General features: G+C 40.6%; 1 protein-coding gene across 1 annotated transcript in view; it reads left to right on the top strand.

The window, feature by feature from the left end:
• srbd1 (S1 RNA binding domain 1) overlaps nt 1–12,025 on the top strand; it is a 269,810-nt gene that overhangs the window by 4,163 nt on the left and 253,622 nt on the right. Inside the window, exons 2-3 of the mRNA XM_043695659.1 lie at nt 3,472–3,539; nt 6,286–6,520. Of these exons, the coding sequence (XP_043551594.1) occupies nt 3,472–3,539; nt 6,286–6,520 (303 nt within the window). The remainder of the gene's footprint in view (nt 1–3,471; nt 3,540–6,285; nt 6,521–12,025) is intronic.

Below are 12,025 nucleotides of genomic sequence, written 5' to 3'. Positions count from 1 at the left end.
TCATTCCTGAAGAAGGGCTTATGCCCAAAACGTCGATTCTCCTGTTCCCTGGATGCTGCCTGACCTGCTGCGCTTTTCCAGCAACACATTTTCAGCTCTGATCTCCAGCATCTGCAGACCTCACTTTCTCCCTACATTAATGACATAATTGGTGCTGCTTCTCTGTCTTGCCAGGAGTTGGAAAAAATGATCAATTTTGCTTGCAATGTCTACATTGCGTTCGCTTTCACCTGGCCCATTTCTGATTTGCTTACACTCCTTCCTCAAAATCTTTGTTTCCACATGTGGGAATATACTGGCTACATTACATACCCATCAAGTTCTACAGTTATCTTGACTGTTCATCCTTTCAGACTGCTTCCAGTAAGGACTCCATCCCATTCTTCCTGATTCTCCTTCTCTGTCGTATCTTCCACAGGGCGGCCCTCACAAATATCCACCTCTCTCCTGAACCGAGGATTCACTGTCACCATGGTTTACAGAGCTCTCGGTCATGTCTGATACATTTTTTTGCACTTCTGTCCTCGGCCATTCCCCCACTCCCACAACAATGATAGGGTTCCCAGGTTCTTGGTTTCTGCACCACAAGCCTTCTCAGCCAAAAAAACCATAAGCTGCCATTTCTGCCACCTCTTTTGTCAGCACTCCGCATGGTCTTTTTCCTCCAGGATACCGTGGTCAACTCTTCCTCCACTTCCAATACCTTCTCCTGACGCCATGGCACTTTTCCATGCATTTGTAGAAGATGCAGCACTTGCCCATTTACCACATCATTATCCAAGGCTCAAGACACATCTTCTCGGTGAAGCAGCCATTTATTCAATCAAGTCTTTTCTTTTATACGCTCATGGGACTTGGACGTTACTGGCTAGGCCAGCATTTGTCGTCTGCCCTTGTTGCCTGTGAGGAGGTGGTGATGAACTGTCTTCTTGAACCACTGTGTTGTAGGTTGACCCACAATGCTGCTGGGTTGGGATTTCCAACATTTTGACCCAGCAACAGCGAAGGAACAGCAATATCTTTCTAAGTCTGGTAGCAGTGTGAGGTCAAGTAGAGTATACAGGAATGTGGAATTTGAAACGCTGATAGACCCAGTCTTGGTCTTACTGAATGGCAGATCAGGCTTGAGGGGTTGAATGGCCTACTTCTGTTCTTATTTCATAAGGTTGTATGAAGCTGTGGAAGAGAGTTTTAGCAACAAGATATTGCTTAGCCAGAAACCTTTGTAAGTCAGTTAGGGCAGGTGTGATGGGTGAACAGGAACTCAGTGCAAGTAAGGCATGAATAGGAGTTTCGAGTGTCCTCAAGGTTGCAAAGGGTAGAAAAAGGGACGGTATCCAGGATTAGTCTAACATAAAGCTAACAAACACAAGGGAAAAGGTTTCAGCAGAAGGTTTTCCAAGGCAAAGTGAGTACTGCAGATGCTGGAGATCAGAGTCAAGATTGGAGTGGTGCTAAAAAAGTGCAGCAGGTCAGGCAGCATCCGAGGAGGAGGAAAATCGACTTTTCGAGCAAAAGCCCTTCATCAGGAAGGGCTTTTGCCCGAAAAGTCGATTTTCCTCCTCCTCCTCAGATGCTGCCTGACCTGCTGTACTTTTTTAGCACCACTCCAATCTTGACAGAAGATTTTTCCAAGTTGGGGTCGAATGTGAAATCAAAAGTTGTGACCCATCTGGTTCAAAGACAAACCTGCTATGGAGAGAAAGTTCTTCAAAGCAACTTATGGCAGGGAGTGAAGACAATAGCTTTGATATTTTCAAAACTTTTCAAAACTTACTAATATTTTCAAGTATTTAAGCACAGGATATTTCCAATTATCCAGGATTGGAAAACAAACAAAATTACCATGACAATTCTGAAAGAGGAGAGGGATTGAGGGTTGGTGGTGGGTTAGACCTGTGTGTTGTCATCGACCACCTTGAATTTCTGCAGCGTATGTAGTGTGGAACACCTACAGTTCTGTTAAGATTGGAGTTCCAGAATTATAATCCAATGACTGTGATGGATAATTCTTGGGTGGTAATAATCCCACACATTTTACCTTCACCATCTAGACAGTAGAGGTTGGCACCTCATCAAACACTGGCAAACAGTTGCAATCAAGAAGGCTGCTTTTTTCTGAATGATATTAAGCTTCTTGGTGTTTATGGAGCTGCACTCGAGGCAAGTAGAGAATATTCCATCAATTTGGACTTTGGTCTTTTAGATGGAGGAAGGCTTTGAAGAATCCGGAAGTGAGTAATTTTCTGCAGAATTCCTTGCCTCTGGCCTTCTGTTGTAGTTGCAACATTTTTTTTGACTGGTCCAGTTCAGCATATTGTCAATGGTAATAACTAGGATGTGTCAATGAACATCACGGTTGATTGTGTGGCTGCAGTGATGGTAGTGTTGTTGAAAATCAAGGGTCATTGTCTGGTTTGAATGTCACTTGCCACTAACAGCTCAAGCCTAAATGTTCAGGTCATGCTGTATATGGATGTTTAACAGAGCCATAGAGTTATACAGCATGGAAATAGACCCTTCAGTCCAATTCGTCCATGCTGACTAAGTTTCCCAAACTAAACTAGTCCCATCTGCCTGCATTTGGCCCATATCCCTCTAAACCTTTCCTATTTAGGTACCTATCCAAATGTCTTTTAAATGTTGTAACTGTGTCTGCTCTACCGTTTCCTCTGGCAGTTCATTCCACATTGCACACTGTCTGTGTAAAAGAAAAGTTACCCCCTCAGGTCCCTATACTTGGATTTAAATAGCAAAAACCATTTGAGATTTGCAAATGTTTTGTTGTAAATTTACATACTTAAAAGAGCTGGGCTTTTGTGGCCAGTGGCAGTCTTTCTACCTCTGGGTTAGAGGTCTGGATTCAAGTCCTACCTGAGTCCAATCATGGACTCTATCATGATACCTCTGAGCAGGTTGATTTAAAAATATCTAAAATCTCCAATATAATTAAATTTAAATCTGGTTGTATGCTCGCCATCTGCTTTCTTCCTTAGTGGTTTATGCCTAAGTGGGACCTGCAAACAAAAAAAGTAATGTATGACTGAAATATTACATAATTTGTCTGTGAGGAAGCAAATTTAATAATTCACCTCTGCACTTAATATTTTGATCTTGGATGTGATTGTATTTGGTAATTTATAAAGTTAGTAATAAGGATTTAGAAATAAAAAGGGTAACTGGCACAAGACCATATGAGGAGAGGCAACTCTTATTCAGTGAAGAGGAAAAATTGAAGATTAATTTTCAAAATACTTTGTTTGGGAATTGTGCATTTTAATTGGAATGTTGCAACTGATGCTCCATTATTTAAGGAAAAAAAAGAGAAAAACCGGCTGATGACAAACATTGTGTCAGTAATGGAGTGTTGCTTGCTTACTTTCATTGCTTAGTTTAATTAGACTTTACTCTACAAGTGAAATGAATTTCATTTTCCAGATTAAAATGAAACTGATTCAAATTAATTTACAGATGTCGGGAATAACAAAGTTAAGTCAAAAGCGACCATTTTCAGAAGATGATGATTCATTTCTTAATGCGTAAGTGCAGTTCTTCAAACAGTTGAAATTTTAAACTTGTAGTGAGAATTCCTTCTGATAGTTTACAAGATGAATAGTTAAACATTTGATTTTCAATGCATTAGATTGTTTTAATTTGTTTTGTTTAAAATGTAATCTCTATAAAATTGAATAACCCCTACTTACAAGACCTGTTGTGCATCAATCTGCAGTGATAGGCTACTATTTCTATCAGTCTGTTTTCAGTTAAGAATCAAGTATTTTTAATTAACATTTCTTGTGCTTAATGTTTGCCTTTACATAAATATGTATATGTATTGATATATGAAAACTGCTTAAATTATGAATCTTCAAGATTTTTATTTTGCAAAAATTCATCAACATAATGACTATAAACTAGGACTGAAATTGGCATGTGGTGAGTATCCTTTCTCAACCATCCTCAGTGTAGCAGTCCAAGGCCCTATCAGCTGAATGCCTGAACTTTGCAGAAAATAGCAGCTGGCTGGTAGTGAGAGCCAGACAATTTGTGGGGCATTTGTATCACTGCACTCCTGTGATCTGTCACAGGGAGCCTTTCTCCTCCTGGACCGATGGGCCTGTATACGTATACTTAAAACAATAAAATGTATTTGAGTGGTTAGGATTAAACAAAGAGATGTAGAAGCAGACTTTGGCCATTCAGCCCATCAAACTTGCTGTGCCATTCAATGAGATAACGGCTAATCTGATAATTGTCAACTTCGCATTGCTTTACTTTATTTCCCCTTAATCCTTGATTCTCTTACTGATTTTAAAACTGAGTACTTCAGTCTTGAATATACTTAATGATCCAGTCCACACACTTCTACAGATTCACTATCCTCTGAGAGAAGACATTCCTCATGACCTCTGTCTTAAAGGGTGACTCTTCACCTAAGATTCTGCCTTCGGGACCTAGATTCTCCCACAATCAATCTGTCTGCATTTATCCTATCATCTTCCCTAAGGATCTTGCATGTATTAATATGGTCTCCTCTCATTCTTATAAACTCCAAAGCACCCAGACCACTTAACCTCTCCTCATTTAAAAAAAAACTCTCAAAACCCACAGTTGGCCAAGTGAACCTACTTTGCACATTTCTGCATTCTTTCTTCATGACAAATAGTATTTTGATCGGTTCTTTCTGCCGAAATACATAAGCTTAAATTTTCTGACATTGTATTCCATAGGTCAAGTTTTTATCCACTTGCTTATGCTGGCTGTGGACACTGTGTCATCATCACTGCTTCCTTTCCTACCTATTTTTGTGTCATCTTTGAACTTGGCGCTGGTAAATTCACTTCCATCATACAAGTCGTTAATGTATATTGAAAATAATTGTTGGCCCCGACACTGATCCCGGTGGCTAAAGTCACCCAAATCTTTTTCAACAAATTCTTATATCTCATTCAAAGCTGTCATGTAAAGATTGGAGCTGGCTGGCAATGAAAATACTATATTTTTTTCTGTCAGGGTAGGGTGTATTGAGGTAGTGGGAAATGGGAGGGAAAAGGCAAAGTGATGTCTAACGTCACAAAAAGAGATTTTGGGTGCAAAAGTGATATGTTGATAGGTAGGTAATCCTGATTTTTTTTTTTGAGCAGGGCCAGTTTGGATCCCATTGCCTTGGGAAACTGTAATAAAGCCACAAGCTACCCTGATACTGACATGGCTGTTTTTCTAAGTGCTCCCAAAATCTCACACATGTTGCAAGTTGAATGAAAGGTGTTCCATGAAATGACATTAGGGGAAGTTAGATCATCAAATTAAGAACAGTATTGGATAGGCATGTGATGGGTCGGTCAGACAGGACAAGCAGAAGTCAACACATGAATGAAGGTGTTAGCCAAATTGGGGTTATCTGATCACTGGCATTAGACTTTTTTATGTGCTGTGTCCTAGACCATCTATGTACATAGATAAAAATGTGATAATGCCTTCTGTTTAATATATATAAATTGTGAATAGAGATACTTTGTTGTAGAGACTTGAGAGTGATGGATTGGGATCAGCTGGTGGTCGAAACCCACAGCCTGTATCGTAGAAATTAGGACTGATCTCTCTGAGCTTGAGGTTGAGAAATACTTGTGTTGGGGCTGTTACTGTCGACCCTAAATAAAAGAAATGCATAACACCTTGGACTATATTTGTTTTTTCCTACAGTGAGATATGATTATCTGCTAAAGAACTGGGGTGTAATGATGTACTACAAATGATTGATAATTTCAAAATTCTACAATGAAATGGAATGTTTTGCAGCATTACCCAAGAATTATTCTAGATTGTTCTTTTGCACCCTGTACACTACTAATGGGCAGAAAAAAAGCCATGTTTTTATATTGAACTATCCAGACACATTCCAAGCAAAATATGTATGCTGTTTGGATGGGGCAATACTGGCTGATTTTTCTGATTAGGCAGTATCAATCGAGTTAGTAGTAAATATCCTGGTTGCTCTGATTCAGCAAACAAAAACCTTTTGTAAAGAATCCAGTAAACCCTCGATGGAAAGTATAGACAGGGTTAAATTTGATGTTTCTGCAATTGAATCGGCTGGATGGTTTCTTTCCTCAGCTATAGCTCAAGAATAGGTGACTTGAATGAGTTAGCTTTCGCAGCGTATAGTATGGCAGTTGTCCATAGAGCATGAGTCACTGCATTTGGAAAAGAAAGAGAATGGAATGGAATGTATTCTTTTATATGACATTATTTTCTATTGAATTGGTTATAATTATCTTTGCATAGAACTTCAGAATCTGATTCTGAAGAGGAGGAGGAAGAATGGATTCCAAAAAATAAAATTGCAAGGAAACCAAAGAAATCTACAGCAAGACCAATGATTGCAAAAAGGCAAGTCAAGTCTAAAGCAGGAAGTACAGATATAAAAAAGACATCGGTGAAAAGATCTCCAAAAAAGACAGCAGTTAAAAAGAACAGGAAAAATACACCAGAAAAGACCAAAGTGGATCCTACTGTAATGGTAAGGAAACGTACACCGTCAGGTTTCAAGAGCATATTTAGTATTGGGCATCCTGGTAATGCACTGACATATTGTGTCTGTGGAATAAGATATGAGATCATACAACCAAGATGAGAAATATGGTTGTATCATCTGTGGGAAGTAAAAGTTGCTTCTTGCAAAGTGGAAAATGGGGAAAAAAGAAAGACAAACTCTCTTTTTTTAATTCAGTTTCAAGCAGCTTGCTTCAGAGTGACTGTCACAAATCTTGAGACCACTATGCCTTTGTTTAGAGATCTCAGTTAATGGTGGGGTAGGGAAAGTCAGCAGAATAAACAAGTATCATATTACCAGCTGTCTGCAATCTGGTACACCAAAGCACATCTCCTGAGAACGTTATATTTTTTAATCATCCAAAGTTTGCTGTTATCTCTCTTCAGAATTGGTTATTTGGAGAAAAATCCCTGAATGGAAACATTTGTCAGTCCCGCTAGATCCAAACAACTGCCACCACCCTCCTCTCACCTCCTACATTTCATTCATTGCTGGTGATGTATTGTCATTCTTGGTGAAATTGGTTGAGCAAACACAGCTAGGGAACAAAACCTGTGACAAAAAGGCAAAATACAGCAGATGCCAGAACTCTGAACTGAAATCGACACTAGCTCGAGATACTTGGCAGATCATGCAGGGATCTCTGTTGACTAAAAACTGAGTTAACATTTCTGGCTTATAAAATTTCAAGACTTGTGACTTCCACTTTATATGGACAATACCGAACAATGAGCTGCCAAAGGGTTGATGAATAAGGAAATGACAAAGTTGAGCATTCACATTGTCAATCTTCAGGGAAGTAGGTGCTACAGGATATTTCTGTGTACCCAAGCATATTTGAACTCTGGGCCTAAGTTTAATCTTTTTTTTTTAAATTAGTTCATGCTAAAATAGGTTTATGTACCAACATAATGAGTGATATGTTCTTTTACAAAGATTTGCAACTTTGAAATGCTTTAAAATAATTGAAATAATTGAAAATTTGCCACAATTATAAATAAAGTTAAAATGCTGAATGATGGTGGATATATCCAAATTGTAAGATAATGCAGAATTGATAAATTAACTTTTAAAATGTGCTCATGGAAACTCCAAGCTGCTGTTTATCCAGTTAAATGTTGGAGTTCTTGATTTGATTCCCAGTTACATTAATCTGGTAGGACCCTAGATTATGAAAGGGAAAATTTTTGCAGCTCCCACATCTGAATGATAAACAGCAATTGCAGGTTCTATAAAGAGACAGTGCAAGATAGCAGACGATGACAAATCTCTCCCAGATCGTCTCAATGCCTTCTGTGCTCGCTTTGAGCAGAATTTCGGCAGAGGTAATACCTACTCTGACAAGTCCTAATGAACCTATCCCAATAGTCACTGCGTCAGAGGTCAGATCAGTTTTCATGCCGTGCGCTCAGAGCATGCGCCAACTGGCAGAGATCTTCTCTGACATGTTCAACCTCTCCCTGCAGAGGCCGCTGTCCCTGCCTGTTTCAAGAGGGCCAACATCATCCCTGTGCCTAAGAAGGCTCATGCAGCATGTCTCAATGACTACCGCCCAGTGGCCCTAACTTCGGTGGTCATGAAGTGCTTTGAAAGGCTGGTGTGGCATTAATCAACTCCAGCCTTCCCACTACTCTTGACCCACTCTAATTTGCTTATCCACGTTAGATGCCGTATCACTTGCCCTTCACTCCTCCCTAGAACATCTTGACACCAAGAACAGCTAAATAAAAATCCTACTCATTGACTACAGTTCAGCCTTCAAGGCTATTATCCCCTCAAGACTGTTTACTAAACTTAATGATCTCGGACTAAGGCCCACTCTCTGCAACTGGATCCTCAGGTTCCTGACCCACAGGCCACAATCAGTGAAGATTGGGGATAATATTTCATCCTCACTAACGCTCAACACTGGAGCCCCTCAGGGATGCGTACTCAACCCCCTAATGTACTCTCTGTATACCCATGACTGTGTCGCCAGATACCAGACTAATGTCATTTACAAGTTAGCTGATGACACCACCATAGTCGGTTAAATCTCAGATGGTGACGAAACAGACTACAGGCGGGAGGTGAAAGACCTGGAAAAATGGTGCACTGAGAATAACCTAGCTCTCAATGCCGGCAAAACCAAGGAACTCATTATTGACTTTCGGCAAGATGTTACTCATATCTCCTACACATTAACAGCACAGAGGTGGAAAGAGTGGAGAGTGACAAATTCATTGGAGTCGTTCTCCACAACAAGCTTTCTTGGACTCTTCATGTGGATGCACTAGTTACAAAGGCCCAACGACGACGTCGTCTCTTCCTTGAGCAGCTGAGGAAATTTGGCAAATTTGGCCAACTGTTACAGATGTGCCATCAAGTGCATTCTGTCTGGATGTATCACTACCTGGTATTGCAACTCTGCCATTCACGATCGGAGATGGTTACAGAGTGGTGAACTTGGCCCAGACAATCACAACCTCCCATCTGTAGAATCCATCTACCAGGCCCGCTGTCGAGGAAAGGCCACCAGCATTCTCGAAGATCCATCCCATCCTGGTAATGCTTTTCTACAACCTCTACCAGTGGGGAGAAGGTACAGAAGCCTCAACACGCACCAGATGATTTCGAAATAGTTTCTACCCTACTGTTAGAATATTGAATGGACTCACAAACTCTTAGCAATCACCTGTACCTGTGTTTTTGTTTTGCAGCTGTTTACTTATTATTTACGTATCTATGCTATTTAACTCTGTGATCTGCCTGTATTGTTCGCAAGACAAAGCTTTTCACTGTGCCTCTGTACACGTGACAATAAATTCAATTCACTTCATCCTGTTGAAAATGTGTATGTGGCTTTTAGTCATACAGCATGGAATCGGACCCTTTGGTCCAACCAGACCGTGCTGAACATAATCCCAAACTAAACTAGTTCCACCTGCCTACTCCTGACCCATATCCCTCCAAACCTTTCCTAATCATGTACTTATCCAAATGTCTTTTAAACATTGTAATTGTACCCACATCTACCACTTCCTCGGGAAGTTCATTGCAGACGTGAGCCACCCTTGGTGTTTAAAAAAAATTTCCTCTCATGTCTTTTTTAAATCTATCTCCTCTCATCTTAAAAATGTGCCCCCGAGTCTTGAAATCCCCCATCCTAGAGAAAAGACAACTCTCATTAACTGCACCTATACCTCTCATTGTTTTATAAACTTCTTATCAGATTGTCTCTCAATCTCCGACACTCTAGTGAAAAAAGTTTCAGCCTATCTAGCCTTCGTTAACAACTCAACCTTCCATACACCTCAACATCCTGGTAAATCTCTTCTGAATCCTCCCAGCTTGATAATGTCCTTCCTATATTGGGCGACCAGAATTGGACACAGTATTCCAGAAGAGGCCTCATCACTGTCCTGTACAATCTCCAACATGACTTCACAACTCCTATGCTCAAAGGACTTATACACTTAATGGTAAGGTCCTCTGAACAAGGAGACCTTGGAGTGCAGGTTCATAGCTCCTTGAAAGTGGAGTCGCAGGTAGATAGGATAGTGAAGAAGGCGTTTGGTATGCTTTCGCTTATTGGTCAGAGTATTGAGTGCAGGAGTTGGGAGGCCATGTTGCAGCTGTACAGGACATTGGTTTGGCCACTGTTGGAATATTGCATGCAATTCTGGTTTCCTTCCTATCGGAAAAATGTTGTGAAACTTGAAAGGGTTCAGAAAAGATTTACAAGGATGTTGCCAGGGTTGGAGGATTTGAGCTACAGGGAGAGGCTGAACAGGCTGGGGCTGTTTTCCCTGGAGTGTTGGAGGCTGAGGGGTGACCTTATAGAGATTTACAAAATTGAGGGGCATGGATAGGATAAATAGACAAAGTCTTTTCCCTGGGGTCGGGGAGTCCAGAACTAGACGGCATACGTTTAGGGTGAGAGGGGAACGATATAAAAGAGACCGAAGGGGCAACATTTTCACGCAGAGGGTGGTACATGTATGGATTGAGCTGCCAGAGGAAGTGGAGGAGGCTGGTACAATTGCAACATTTAAGAGGCATTTGGATGGGTGTATGAATAGGACGGGTTTGGAGGGATATGGGTCGAGTGCTGGCCGGTGGGACTAGGTTGCATTGGGATATCTGGTTGGCATGGACAGTTTGGACCGAAGGATCTGTTTCCATGCTGTACATCTCTATGATTATGACTCTATGACTGAGCAATGAAGGCAAGTGTGCCAAACGCCTTTATAAACAACACTGACTATATCTGATGCAAACGTCAAAGAATTATGTACCTGTACTCCAGGTCCCTCCATTCTACAACACTATGCTACCATTAATTCGATAAGTCCTATCCTTGTTCGTTGTGCCAAAATGCAATACCTCGCCTTTATTTAGATGGAATTCCATCTGCTATTTATCAGCCGATTTGATCAAGATTCTTTTGTAAAAAACCTTCTTCACTGTCTACTATGCCAACAATTTTGATGTTGTCCACAAACTTACTAACCATGCCTTCTACATGCTCATCCAAATCATTTAAATAACTGACAAACAAAAGAGGACCCAGAGCTGATCCCTGTGGAACATCGCTGGTCACAGGCCTCCAGTCCGAAAAGCAGGCCTCCACTATTACTCCATCTTCTACCTTTAAGCCAATTATGTATCCAATTGGCAAGCTCACCCTGAATCCCATGTGGCCTAACTTTACTAATTAGCCTACCATGCAGGACCTTGTCAAAGGCTTTATTAAAGTCCAAATAAACAGCATCTACTGCACTGCTGCCATCAATCTTTTTGGTAATATTATCAAAAAACTCACTCAGGCTGGTGAGACACGATTTTTCTTGCGGAAAACCATGCTGATTGTCCCTAATCAATTTCTGAGCTGAAAATGTGTTGCTGGAAAAGCGCAGCAGGTCAGGCAGCATCCAGGGAACAGGAGAATCGACGTTTCGGGCAAACAATTTCTGCCCCTCTTAATGTCCATAAATCCTATCTTTTGTAATCACCTCCAAAAATTTACCAACAACTGAAGTCAGACTCCGATCTATAGTTCCCTGGTTTCTCCTTACAACCTTTCTTAAACAGGGACAGCATTAGCCACCCTCCGGTCATAAGGCACCTCACCTCTAGTTAAAGATGATGCAAATATTTCTGCAAAGGGTTTCACAGTTTCCTCTCTTACTTCCCATAATATCTGGGATACATTTAGATCTGATCCAGGAGATTTATCCACTTTTATATTCCTTAAGACCTCCTGAACGTCCTCTTCTATAATGTGAACTGTTTTGAAAACATCAAAGTTTATTTCTCTGCATTCTCTAGACTCCATTTCTTTCTCCACAGTAAAAACTGACTTGAAATATTCACTTAGTATCTCTCTCATATTCTGGGGTTCAGCACAGAGACAACCTCCTTGATCTTTAAGAGGCCCTACCCTGTTCTCTAGTTACACTCTTGTGTTTAAAGTATTTGTATAACCTCTTT

This window comes from Chiloscyllium plagiosum, chromosome 9 (genome assembly GCF_004010195.1).
Source record: "Chiloscyllium plagiosum isolate BGI_BamShark_2017 chromosome 9, ASM401019v2, whole genome shotgun sequence".
Lineage (NCBI taxonomy): Eukaryota > Metazoa > Chordata > Chondrichthyes > Orectolobiformes > Hemiscylliidae > Chiloscyllium > Chiloscyllium plagiosum.
The sequence above is the reverse complement of the archived record's forward strand: the minus strand, read 5'-3'. Positions and strand labels throughout refer to the sequence as shown.